The 14,675-nt window shown below is 36.7% G+C and overlaps 1 protein-coding gene across 8 annotated transcripts in view; it reads left to right on the top strand.

Moving 5' to 3' along the window:
- Positions 1-14,675, top strand: part of LOC143247571 (discoidin domain-containing receptor 2-like) — a 384,888-nt gene that overhangs the window by 218,850 nt on the left and 151,363 nt on the right. For 2 of the 8 annotated variants that reach the window (XM_076495860.1, XM_076495856.1), the window contains exon 1: positions 9,526-9,866. The exons of the other annotated variants lie outside the window; for them this stretch is intronic. In XM_076495860.1, the coding sequence (XP_076351975.1) occupies positions 9,842-9,866 (25 nt within the window). In that variant the 5' untranslated portion in view covers positions 9,526-9,841. Of the gene's footprint in view, positions 1-9,525; positions 9,867-14,675 lie in introns of those variants that run through there. 8 annotated transcript variants of the gene reach the window in all.

The following is a 14,675-nucleotide window of genomic DNA, read 5'->3' as shown; positions in this document are numbered from 1 at the left end:
GGAATGGCTGTCCAATCAGCCTGCAAAGCTACTGCAAGCTGAGGTAGAGTCTGCGGTTGAGGTTGTCGCCGTCGCAGACGTCGATCCAACTCGTCCCAAAGATGTTCGATGGGGTTTAAATCTGGTGATCTGGAGGGCCAGGGAAGAACGTTGATGTTGTGGTGTCTCAAGAAGACAGTGGTGAGTCGGGCTGTGTGAGGACGGGCGTTGTCATGTTGAAAAACGTCGTTGACGTTCACCATGATGGGTTGCACATGGGGCCTAAGAATCTCGTCGACGGTTGCGTACGGTCTGATCGGAATCCTACGCAGCCCTGGTATGGTTGAAGCAGTAGACGTCGCAGTGGTGGTCCTATCCCGAAGGTGACGTAACCGGATGTAGCGATCTTGTGCGGGCGTGGTCACACGAGGTCTGCCAGATCATGGACGGTCACAAGTTGATCCATGTTGCTGGTGACGATTCCATAGCCTTGTGATGGTGCTTGGGTGGACATTCACAGCTCTGGCAACATCTGATCGAGATTCGCCTGTTTCCAAGCGACCAATGGCGTTGTTGCGTTGTGCTTCAGTCAGTCTTGGCGTAACTGTATTGCGTGTCGGTGGCTTAACACTGAGCCATGGAAACCGAGAACCGGTCACTTTTATAGGGATTTTGCACATGTTGTACTTGCAGAACATGCAGATCTGTCAAGCAAATTTATTGGACACGAATGCGTTTTGGCGAAAAATCCGATGTTTTCCTCCGTTTTCAAAGTGCACAACTTTTATTGTCATTTTGGTCTGACAATCAGTGCCTTAACACGTGTAACATCACATACTCTGAGCTTGTAACGTTATTACATATATTTATTTCTCTTTAAAATAACAAAAATATCCCTTTTGCGTTTCTTATTTTGAAGAGTATATATAAATAACACCCCTATCATTACTGTGTCTATCGTATCCTTGCCGGCCTGATGAGCCATTGTATCGACAAATGGGCTCGTCAACACTGGAAATGGTGGATATAGTGGGGTTGATACATTGTTATATGCTTTTCTTTGATTTAACTCGTAAGTTCTTACCATTACAAAGGAGTCACTCTAATGTCATCAATATTACGGTCTCGCTAATTATTATTAGCGCCCTTTATGTATTTTATGTCATAAAAATGAGAAACATAACACTTTTGCTTTCGCCAGTTTTTTACTCTGAGTTACGTGAAAACAACATCAAATTGCTCGTTCTTATGCACGGTCAGTGAACGGTGTAAAAATAAGCCATTGATTTGCAAGGATGTCAATATAGTAAACTGTGTAAAAACAAGCAAGTAATTTGTGGGTTAACAATGCAGTGAGCCGTATATAAACAAGTGGGTATTCTGAGGGTTAACAATATAGTAAACTGTGTAAAAACAAACAGGTAATTTGTGAGCTAACAATGCAGTGAACAGTATAGAAACAAGTGGGTATTCTGAGGGTTAGCCATATAATGAACAGCGTAATCTGCGGGTTAACATCATAACAGTTCTTATACCAGTAAATAGTTTTTATTCTAATATTTTAAGATTTTCGCTAACTGTGATAGGCACTAATTTCATCAGAAACATGTTTAATCGAAAGATCAAGTTTTCCTTAAGAACTGATTTATTTTTGTTTAATAAGCAGAGAGGGCAACAAATTATCTATAAAGTAACGAAGTGAAGGATGATTCGACATGCCTGCCTGCGTGTATTTCACGTTTCACATATTATTTATTCTCTGTGCTCTGCCTGCCTGCGTGTACTTCACGTTTCACATATTACTTATTCTCTGTGCTCTGCCTGCCTGAGTGTATTTCACGTTTCACATGTTATTTATTCTCTGTGCTCTGCCTTCCTGCGTGTATTTTACGTTTCACATATTATTTATTCTCTGTGCTCTGCCTTCCTGCGTGTATTTCACGTTTCACATATTATTTATTCTCTGTGCTCTGCCTTCCTGCGTGTATTTCACGTTTCACATATTATTTATTCTCTGTGCTCTGCCTTCCTGCGTGTACTTCACGTTTCACATATTACTTATTCTCTGTGCTCTGCCTTCCTGCGTGTATTTCACGTTTCACATGTTATTTATTCTCTGTGCTCTTCCTTCCTGCGTGTATTTCACGTTTCACATATTATTTATTCTCTGTGCTCTGCCTTCCTGCGTGTATTTCACGTTTCACATATTATTTATTCTCTGTGCTCCGCCTTCCTGCGTGTATTCCACATTTTACATATTATTATATTTTCATTTGCCCTGATTAGTAGCTATAGACACATCGATGAACGAGAAGCTAAAATCAAAATTATTCGTTTATCATCTGTTGTCTGTCATCTAGACTCTGATTTGTTTCAGCTTTTCTTCGTTCTCTACGTGAACGATGAATCCTTGGAGTTAAAACGAAATCTCAATCCAATTACTTTCCAGACTTCTCACGTAAGCTGCTTGTTTGTTGCATGTTTATATCTGATCCTGATTACAATTTCTCCCCTTGCACACATATTTTAGACATTTTAATAACTTTTAGCCACCCCCAAGGCTTTCTCGTGCATTCCATCGAGCTCAGCTCCTCTCGAAACAGCAAATTGTATTGGCAGCTGGTGGATTAAGGAGGGATGATTATCAACTGGAGAACAAGTTGTTGAAAGTGTTGCTGTCGACCAAAGTCGAAAGCTAATTAAACAGGAACTGTCATTCACAGTGTGAAATAAACACCATCAGCTGTCTTATCCTAATGATGAACGAATTCAAATTCGTCCTCCATTATGCTCATTTATTTATCTGTGGCAAACGCCACCTATTGGCTTGTGCTATAAATAAACCATAGACATGGAAACTACTATTACTCGGTTCGTCTTGCGCTCGTGGCCTTTGAGTAAGTCAGAATGTGTTGCAACACTCCTCGAATTTCAACTGCGCACCTTGAGAATGAAATATTATCTTTTCAAACGCGAGAATAATGGTTAGATTATCTTTAAATTAGCTTGTAATATGTGAAGAACCATGTTTGTTATCAAATTTCAAATTAATTATATGTCTCTATTTTATTAAAATGCTTTCATAGTGATAAACCATTTTGTTTTTCATGTTGGAATTGAACGTGTAGACATATATAAGAACGCCTGTCGGTGTCACTTGGAATCGATGTACTCAGGGTTATAATATTCGGATCCAGCAGACGCGTATCGGTGCCTCGAGGAATTGTAGTCCACGATGTTATGATATTTAGACACAGGAGACGCCTATCGGTGCCACGAGGAACAGTAATTCACGATGTTATGATATTTGGACCCAGAAGATGCCTATCGGTGCCACGAGGAAATGTAGTTCACGATGTTATGATATCTGGAACCAGAAGACGCCTATCGGTGCCACGAGGAACTTTAATTCACGATGTAATGATATTTGAACCCAGAAGACGCCTGTGGGTGCCACGAGGAATTGTAGTTCACGATGTTATGATATTTGGACCCAGAAGAGCCTATCGGTGTCACGAGGAACTGTAGTTCACGATGTTATTGATATTTGGACCCAGAAGACGCCTATCGGTGCCACGAGGAACTGTAGTTCACGATGTTATGATATTTGGACCCAGAAGACGCCTATCGGTGCCATGAGGAACTATTTGGATGGATGATGATTAATAGCTTGACAATATCTCCCAACAATTTATGATTAAGATAAACACAAACTGATTTAAGTTTCTGTAAATATTTTCTCACATGTAAACGCACATAAACTTATTCCTACCGATATGTGTATATATATATATATATATCGAACCGTGGTGTCTGTCTGATCATTCGTCTGTCTCCAGTTTAGAACTGTGCACGCAGGCCAAACTCAACATTCTCTTTTGACATGACGTGAGAACAGGCATGAATAGTATTGATGGCAGGCCTTATTTCTACACAAAATTGTTACTAATTAACCACAGTAACATTCACGTTTAGAAATGTGACGTAACGTAAATAATAACAATACAGATTTGCTGTATGTTATTGTTGAGGAATTGTTAGCTTTACTGAATTGTTCAACAATTACTTTTCGCTATAGGCGATACAAGTTGCTCAAAGATTTGGTTCTAAGTAAAACAAAGAGTGAAACACAATCGTTTTTATAGTCCATGAAATAATTTAAACTGATGGATTAACTAAAACTTTACCTTCACTGAGGACGGGTACTTTTTAATAATCATTTAATGTATATCTGTTTCAGGTGTGGAGATAATAAAAATGTGAATTTATTGCATATTTCTATCATTGATTGATTCTAGTGATAGAAACTAATACAGCTTAAACCTTTGCAACTCATAGTTTGTTATCGTGTAAGATTTATTACACTATGTAACAAAATGTTTACTTTTTCTTGTTCCTGGACAGAAAGTGTTATTTCCCAATTGCTTGTGCCTAAAGTAAATGAAAAAGACCTATTTTTCTCTTCAAACTTTGCTTTTGTGACCTGGGAGTGTATAACGAAAACATGATGTGAGACTATATTTGGGGGTTGATAAGTGAAAATGATTTACATTACAGTCGCAAATCTCGAAGAACTACTCACTTCTAAACATTTTTGTTTAACTTTAGTATAAATACATGTAAATCTTGATTCATATGTTGTTTTATTCAGACCGTATGTAACTGAAAATGTGTAAATCTGTCTGTTTTTACATAAAAAATAAGTTACTTTCTAAATTTCATTATCCAGGTCACAAAAGCAAAGTTTGAAGGTATTAATGGTCATTTTCTGTACTTTTACAACATAAGCAATTAATAAATAACACATACTATCCAGGAACAAAGTTGTGTTATATAGTCTTATTCAGTACGAGAAAATTTGCTTTATATTTCAATATTCGTCAAACGTGGACAGACTTCTTGCGATAAATCAAGTTGTAAGTAAATCAGCTGGCTTCAACCACACCTTGTTCATTCAAAATTGCCCGAATAACTTCCCCATATATATAGAATAAATCTCTTCAATAGTTTATTCTATATAAATACTTGATTTCCATAATTTTAAACGGAAAAGCTGAAAACTCAACCAGTCACAACAATCGGTTGAAATATTTAACAGCTTGCTGTGATAATTTATTAACTAAATACATTCGTAATCAGAGAGTCGTGGGTTAGAATCCCCGTAGCACCAAACATGCTCGTCCTTTCAGTCGTGGTGGGCGTTACAATGTTAAGGTCAATTCCGCTATTCGTTGGTAAAAGAGTTGGCGGTGGGTGGTGATGACTGGCTGCCTTCCTTCTAGTTTTACACTACTAAATTAGGGACAGCTAGCGAGATAGCCCTCGTGTAACTTTGCTCGAAATTTAGAAAAAAGACAAATCAATGTATATTATTTTTACGAAAATAGTAACTGGTGTATATATCTATATATACAATACTTTAATATTTAGCATGTAAATATAAAAAAAACTAACTCCATATTTGTCATTATATATTAACTGAATATTCGTCTATCGTTCATGTTGTTTATAAAGACAGTGTAGAGAGGACGTCACCACTGGATCTGTCGGTATTTCATTCAAATTCGTTCATACGTTGAGCTCTAAACTTATCACAAACATATTAACTTGTTTTTTATTGGATGAAATGTTTAGTCATGTACGAATCACATTGATATGATAATTTTAAAATGTGAATTTGATACCTTTATTATCATAAGGTTTCAGTTACATACCCGCAGTAGAAATGTTCGTAATACGATCATTACGTATTAAATATAAAACTCGAGAAAGATGTTTATATGTTTATTATTATTCAGGTTAAAAATACCTACTCTGTTTTTGTTTATTTTTTTAACTTCATATAAGTTATTTACTGTTTGTATATTGCATATATATATATAATCAGTTTATTGTGTTAAAAGTACCTCCGGTGGGACAGCGGTACATTTATGGTATGTACAAACTGTTGCCTTCTACAATCAGTGAAGGCGTCATTTATGTATCTTTCTATTTAGTCTAGAAAGGTTCTGTTGGGTTTATGTGTGTGTGTAAGAGGGACAGGGCGGTCATTTGTTCTATTCTAATCATGTTACTTATGTATGATTACCCAAAATTGATCCTCTGTTGTGTTATAAGACGGCCCACTTGGAGCCAGCCACGACTAACTAACTCTGGAGACGTCGCACAAGTTTCTCATGGTGGTTGTAATCTCTTTCTATTTGATAGAAGCCTCTAGAGACTGGAGCAACCAATGTCTGTATTGTAATAAGAAACAAGATAGTGAACAAACCACACGAGTGTCATTCGAAAATGCTCTACAGCAAAACCTTTTCACACCAACCATTTTATTGCTCTGTAGATGAAGATTAAGGGTTGCATCCATCTTTGTACATATATTTACGTATGATCAAACTTTTGGGTCGTATCTAAATTTTAGTAAGGTTTACTGAACTTATTTCCTATATTCAAAACATTCCAGGTTACAGCGTAAAACTTGTAAAAAGGATAAGAAAAAAATCGCGTCTAAAGATGTATTAATATATTTAGACGCTGGGTATGAAAATAATTAACACCAACTAATTTCTTCATTAAAAGTATATAAAACTTGGATCTTCGGTGTCAATCTAGTTGGGCTGGCGAGAGACACAATTGCTGTAAATTATAGATTTCTGCTAGTAATGGTGTGGATTGTGTTACCCAATGGGTGTCAATCTAGTTGGGCTGGCGAGAGACACAATTGCTGTAAATTATAGATTTCTGCTAGTAATGGTGTGGATTGTGTTACCCAATGGGTGTCAATCTAGTTGGGCTGGCGAGAGACACAATTGCTGTAAATTTTAGTTTTCTGCTGTTTATGGTGTGGATTGTGTTACCCAATGGGTGTCAATCTAGCAATTTACACAATTGCTGTAAATTATAGATTTCTGCTAGTAATGGTGTGGATTGTGTTACCCAATGGGTGTCAATCTAGTTGGGCTGGCGAGAGACACAATTGCTGTAAATTTTAGTTTTCTGCTGTTTATGGTGTGCATTGTGTTACCCAATGGGTGTCAATCTAGCAATTTACATAATTGCTGTAAATTATAGATTTCTGCTAGTAATGGTGTGGATTGTGTTACCCAATGGGTGTCAATCTAGTTGGGCTGGCGAGAGACACAATTGCTGTAAATTTTAGTTTTCTGCTGTTTATGGTGTGGATTGTGTTACCCAATGGGTGTCAATCTAGCAATTTACACAATTGCTGTAAATTATAGATTTCTGCTAGTAATGGTGTGGATTGTGTTACCCAATGGGTGTCAATCTAGTTGGGCTGGCGGGAGACACAATTGCTTTAAATTTTAGTTTTCTGCTGTTAATGGTGTGGATTGTGTTACCCAATGTTAGTAACATTTTTTTGTATGAAAATGTATGGTTAGTGGAACAAGTATAATATTAAGCTTGAAAAGAATATTTATTGTAATTCTCATGTATTTTATAAACAACAATTAGTGTCAATATTCCAGTTAATATCGTACAGTTTTCATGAATTTTATAAACAACAATTAATGTCAATATTCCAGTAAATACCGTATAATTTTCATGTATTTTATAAACAACAATTAGTGTCAATATTCCAGCTAATATCGTATAATTTTCATGTATTTTATAAACAACAAGTAGTGCCAATATTCCAGTTAATATCGTGTAATTTTCATGTATTTTATAAACAACAAGTAGTGCCAATATTCCAGTTAATATCGTATAATTTTCATGTATTTTATAAACAACAAGTAGTGCCAATATTCCAGTTAATATCGTGTAATTTTCATGTATTTTATAAACAACAAGTAGTGCCAATATTCCAGTTAATATCGTGTAATTTTCATGTATTTTATAAACAACAATTAGTGTCAATATTCCAGCTAATATCGTATAATTTTCATGTATTTTATAAACAACAAGTAGTGCCAATATTCCAGTTAATATCGTGTAATTTTCATGTATTTTATAAACAACAATTAGTGTCAATATTCCAGTTAATATCGTATAATTTTCATGTATTTTATAAACAACAGTTAGTGCTAATTTCATCCGTGTAATTGAGGTGTCTTTCATAAACAACAGTTAATACCATTACTTCATTTGTGAGTGAAAAACATGAAATTCAGATGCCTTTCAGGAACAACAACCAGAAACGGTACTTCGCTCAGAATTGTTAAACACGTGTAACTCAAATAGTTTTTTTAATAGCGACATCGATAGCAGTACTTCACTCAGAACTGTTAAGCACGTGTAATTAAACATCTTTTAGAAGCAACGTTTCGGTAGCAACACTTTCTGCAGGAGTGGGCCCGACGTGGCCCAGTGGCAGTGTGATCCGACTGTGAAGCTGCGGGTTTGTTGTTCGATGTCCGTTGACGCAAAATTAGGGAAGACAATGCTCAGATAACTTCTAGTGTAGATTTGTACGAAAATTCTGAAACAATCAATGAAACACTCGGAGCTGAGCGTGTAATTCAGATCTTCAATTAATTATCAGCTCATTTATTTATACGCTGAAATTATTAATTACAACTTCCAAACTGGATTTGAATGCAATATGTGTCTAAAATATAAAACGAAGATAAACTAGTTATCTTCTCTTTATGAAAACCTTTTAGTAAAATATGTTTCCTATGAAATTAAAATAAAAGAAAGTGAATGTTAATAATTATACGAAAGTTGTTATTTTTGTTGTTGCATTTTATTTTGGGCCCGACATGGCCAGGCGGTTAAGGCGCTACACTTGTAATCCGAAGGTCGTGGGTTCGAATCCCTGTCACACCAAACTTGCTCGCTCTTTCAGCCGTAGGGGCGTTATTATGTGATGGTCAATCTCACTATTCGTTGGTAAGATAGTAGCCCAAGAATTGGCGATGGGTCGTACACTGCTAAATTTGGGACAGCTAGCGCAGATAACCCTGTTGTAGCTTTGCGCGAAATTCACAAAACAAACAAACAAACAATTTTATGTTTTTATTTCGGACAAAACTGAGTACCTATCTGTCTACCGTAGTATAACTGAAAATCTACAACGTTATACAGATTACAAAATTTGAACTTTTATGCACGGAAAGCGCGTCACAAGCATATCTGTTTTTTTTTTTTTTAGTGTGGCCGTCTTTGTTAGATAGTTTTACAAGTTTGTATAACAACCGTCACCATCTTGGAGGTGCACGTATTTATTTTCTGTTACTGGTAATATTGAAGAAAATAAATGTTTGTATGTACGTGTGTGTATGTGAAATACTCTATTATATTTTGTTGTTGTTGTTGTTTTTTTAGTTACGACTCATCATAATATATTTTTATTAAAGTACTGTACTGGCACTTTGAGAGCGTAAAATGTGAGGAACAGATGAAGAGTTAGGGTTAACTTGTTTGTCGTTGTTATTGGTCTTTTGTCCCATTTGGAAAAGAAGTTAAATTATGCAGAGCTTATCCTACGAAACAGAAAGATCTAATGATGGAGTTTTCCAACTAGTACTAGATGTCGCTAGCAGCAAAAGCGATTAGAGTGTGTACCAGTGCACGAGCGGCACTGCAATCAGAATGCATCTTTGTAAGCGAAGGAAGGACTGACTGATCGAACTATTTTTCATTCACAGGCAGTTTCTGTACTAGTCCACCGTATACACGCTGGAAGTATAGCCTGTTGAAGCGAATGCAGCGTAATAAAACTCTACTCTGAGTATTTTCAACCAGAGGTGTGAAAACGCCAATCAAACTGGTATCACGCTATCGCTGAGGTATCATGCTAAAGTCGTATGGCCGTTGTCTGGAATTAGACACTGCGTTACTTGTCTGTTGCTAGAAGGGGGATCTGTGTGCCCCGGTACGAAAGTCTAACCAATGTCGTACAATGTGGGTAACAGTATCAAAGCCAGGTAAGTAATTCCACTCTTTATTGGTATGATAATTTTTTTATTTTAATTTTAAAAGAATTCTAGGTCGTTTTAAGTTAAAACGTGAATGAATAATATGAAGTGCATTTATTCTGTTTCGTCATTATCACGTTATTCATCAATTTACAACTCTACAACATTTATTGGTGTACGTAATTTGTTAGAATAACAATTTTTCAAACAGTAATTTAGCCCTCGGTGAACTCGGCTTTGCTATAAGAAAACACATACACACACACACAATAATTTGGAACTGCTATCTCTCCCTGTGGGTTCTGCTTTCTTGATTTAGGACGTTCTCAAAACCACGTGAGTATTATCTTAACCAAAGTACTAATATTTTGCTAGCTAAAGTTTATAATCAATAATTAAAACGGTTAGAGACGAGGTACAGTTGTGTAAGTTACATACGTGATAGCTTGTTTGTTTGTTTGTTTGTTTTGGAATTTCGCACAAAGCTACTCGAGGGCTATCTGTGCTAGCCGTCCCTAATTTAGCAGTGTAAGACTAGAGGGAAGGCAGCTAGTCATCACCACCCACCGCCAACTCTTGGGCTACTCTTTTACAACGAATAGTGGGATTGACTGTAACATTATAACGCCCCCACGTCTAGGAGGGCGAACATGTTTGGCGCGACGCGGGCGCGAACCCGCGATCCTCGGATTACGAGTCGCACGCCTTACGCGCTAGGCATGCCAGGCCTACGTGATAGCTAGAGTTTATAATCAATAATTAAAACGGTTAGAGACGAGGTACAGTTGTGTAAGTTACATACGTGATAGCTAGAGTTTATAATCAATAATTAAAACGGTTAGAGATGAGGTACAGTTGTGTAAGTTACATACGTGATAGCTAGAGTTTATAATCAATAATTAAAACGGTTAGAGACGAGATACAGTTGTGTAAGTTACATACGTGATAGCTAGAGTTTATAATCAATAACTAAAACGGTTAGAGACGAGGTACAGTTGTGTAAGTTGCATACGTGATAGCTAGAGTTTATAATCAATAATTAAAACGGTTAGAGACGAGGTACAGTTGTGTAAGTTACATACGTGATAGCTAGAGTTTATAATCAATAATTAAAACGGTTAGAAACGAGGTAATAGTTGTGTAAGTTACATGCGTGATTACTATTTTTGGTTTTATATTTTTGTAATGTACACGATTTATTTCAGAAGTTACTCTAGATTTGATAAAAAATCATAACAACATTTTCTGTATTCTCGTCATAATCTTATATTATTATGAGAGTTGTAGAAAATTTGTTAACGAAAATATGTGTCTGTAGATAGAAGCAAACATGTAAAACTAGTTTTTTATCACTGTAAGTCTGTAATACAAGAGCAGGGAATAGATGAAACCATAACCTTAAAATTGTAAACATTTCTTCCTTTTGGTGGGCCCCGGCATGGCCAGGTGGTTAAGGCACTCGACTCGTAATCCGAGGGTCGTGGGTTCAAATCCCCGTCACACCAAACACGCTCGCCCTTTCAACCGTTGGGCGTTATAATGTGACGGTCAATCCAAATATTTGTTGGTAAAAGAGTAGCCCAAGACTTGACGGTGGGTGGTGATGACTAGCTGCCTTCCCTCTAGTCTTTCACTGCCAAAGTAGGGGCGGCTAGTGCTCGTGTGACTTTGCGCGAAATTCAGAACAAACCAATCCTTTTGTTGTCTCGATAACATTTTCTGTCGTGTTCAAGTTATTTAAATATTCTTTGAAAAGGTGTTTCCAAGTCGTTGCTTAAGAATTATCTAAACATTATCATAATAATGGAACTTTAGCGCAATTTACCGGTTTTTCTTTCCTCGTGAAAAAAATATTTTGAAATTCCACTGGGTGTTTCATGTGATCAGCTCTCATTACAACATTTTTACTTACGTCTGGAGATCCACCCTTTATTTAAACATGTGGATAATTGTCTTTATATTAACAAAATTACGCTTCTAGAAGCCGAGGGGATAAAACAGCTGCACCATTGACAACTACAGAAAATTAGGTTCTACTTAGGTTTAAACAAACGCTTTGAAATAACGGTATTTTCTAATGTTACTCTGGGAGAGACGAATCCCTCACAAAACAGTTCTGGTGATGCAGTCAAATCTTGAGAAGTAGTGAGAAAGTCTTTAAGGCCTCCACCGACTGTGGTAATGATAGGGTAATTACTGTCACTTGGACTGGTAAAGAGATGTGCTTTTTATCTCGGCTTTTGTGAGGAAGGCTATACTTAATTACAGAACCTTTAGCAAACTTTGTCTAGACCACGCCGATTGGACAGATTTATTAGGAAAGTACGAAAGAGTAACCCACTTCCCATACGTTTCGACTCTTTTCTGTTTTGGTAGAACCCAGTAATTGGAAGCATGTGTTGAGCACATGGCTATACTAGTTGTGTGTGTAATACTATATTACAATCGTCACTCCTCAAAGGTCGAATTTCGGATACATAGTTGGTTGAAGTTTGTTTCGAATCTACATGCTTATTGTTAACGTTGGGCCAGGCTTCATTATTGCTAGGATTAAGTCTGTGGCTTGTTTGTTTTTTTGTCACTCGAATTTAGCGTATCACAAGGGCTATCTGCGCTAGCCGTCACTAATTTAGCAGTGTAAGACTAGAGGGAAGGCAGCTAGTCATTACCACCCACCGCCAACTCTTGGACTACTCTTTTACCAACAAATAGTGGGATTGACCTCACATTATAACGCCCCCACGGCTGAAAGGGCGAGCATGTTTGGTGCGACGGGGATTCGAACCCGCGACCCTCAGATTACGAGTCGAGTGCTTTAACTCGCCTGACCATGCCGGGCCTAATTCTGTAGAATAACTGCAGTACAACTGTTTAAGTAAACTCGTTCTTACGTGTCAAACATCGCATGTGCTACCATTCATAAACCCAATATTCCAACAACCCAAACATCCCATGTGCTACCATTCATAAACCCAATATTCAACAACCCAAACATCTCATGTGCTTTCGTTCGTAAGTTCATTATTTCAACAGATAAACGTTCGAAAACATTATCCCACACATTACGAGCACCTTTTAACAGCGGTTTCTCTTTTATTCACATCCGCGTTTATTACGTTTTCATATCTTTTCATCACTTATTCGTCTTCATGCTGGGAACCTGCCTTCCTTATTTTAACTACACTTATGAGCTTTCTTTATGTCTGAAACTTGGAATTCCACCTGCTCTGCAAACATATATATATACACACACAGTTAAAAGTGGAATAAAAGTTAAAAAAAAACAACAACTTATTTTTGTTTGCATGAACTCAGCCAGAGGCTTTACGCCTAGACTTTATATATGTGGCAACTTAATAGTTCTCTATATTAGGCCAAACTATTGGGCGTATAAAGTAGACTATATTTAACTCCAAATACAGATGAACACAGTAGAGTTGGAAAACAGTGGTTAGCATGCGCGTAGTTGCCAACATATTGTGATTAACGTTACATTATTCCTATAAGGAAATATATGTACTAATAAAAACTGTGACTAGAACTTCAGAAATATACAAAAATAAAATCTGGCGTTAGATAATTAGATTCCGGTGTTTTAATTATTTTGTAACTTTCCACGGAACAGATATTTAGCCGGAATATTTTTCCCAATTGTTAAGTTTGGCTCAGCACAAGTCTGCAAACTTACGACGCTAAAATCCGGGTTTCAATGCAAGTAGCCCACTGTGTAGATTTGTGCTTAACTATATAACCAAGCTAATTAATAAACAAAGCCCAAAATAACTGTTCCCAAAGCAGTTTATTTATTCGCCTTTTGCTGCTGTAATTACCATCATTTTGAAAATCGCTTTGTTCTTGAAAAACGTCTATAAATCAAATGGTCTAAAAGAGTGCTAGAAGCGACGGAAGGTCTGCTTGTGTCTGACTCGGTCTTCATTACTCAGTTCGTTTCGTTCGACCTCAACTCTGAGCACAAATATCTTTCTTTAATTTACATCTAAAGTTGTCTTGCATACAACGAAGTCCCTTCCGGCCTCGGTCAATTAGGGCAAGAACCACACACGTGGAAGACAGATTTGGATTTCTAGCCAATTAGAAGAACGTGTTGTGTAACTGCGAAACTGCTGCGGACCGACAGGTTTTTTTGTTTTGTTTTTATTAACTTATAGGAAAGATGAATGGAAACAGCGTTATTACACAAACAGCTTCAATTGAACACGCGCGCGCATGCATAAACAGGCGTGAAAAAACAATTTGAGATGCTGCTTAATTTTTTTGGAAGGTATTAGAGAATTGAACTACGATTTTTTTGTGTCTTATAAAGTAATAATTTACTCGTTTGTTCTCCATGACAGAATTCTAAGTTGACTTTCGTTCTTCACTTTAATTAATCAGGTAGGTGGCAGCACTGCCTACCTAGGGGTGACTCAAATTGCTTATTAAAATTGTATTTTAAATATCTCCTCAATAGGTCATCGTAACTGTACAATACTATACAGTTTCCTTTTATAACAGTATCTATGTAATGACTGAGCCACAAGTTCTGGTAATGTCTGTAAATATTGTAGTAAAATATTAGAATGTCTTGTCCTTCTGTTTCTCTTTATCATATGATAATCCAAAAACGAAACAAATGGTGTCAAACAATTTAACTGAGGTGACAGTTTCAAACGGATTAACTACTGTTATAAGTGTTATTAACTAGTAGTAGTTAAAAGCAGTGTAATCAATATTATCATTACCTCTTGAAATTAACATATTCACGGATATTTGGTGTTTCTTTAAAAAGCTCAAATACAGGGTGCAACATGGATTACC

The sequence above is a fragment of the Tachypleus tridentatus genome, chromosome 3 (genome assembly GCF_004210375.1).
Source record: "Tachypleus tridentatus isolate NWPU-2018 chromosome 3, ASM421037v1, whole genome shotgun sequence".
In the NCBI taxonomy this organism is placed as follows: Eukaryota; Metazoa; Arthropoda; class Merostomata; order Xiphosura; family Limulidae; genus Tachypleus; species Tachypleus tridentatus.
This window is presented reverse-complemented; position numbering and strand designations above follow the sequence as displayed.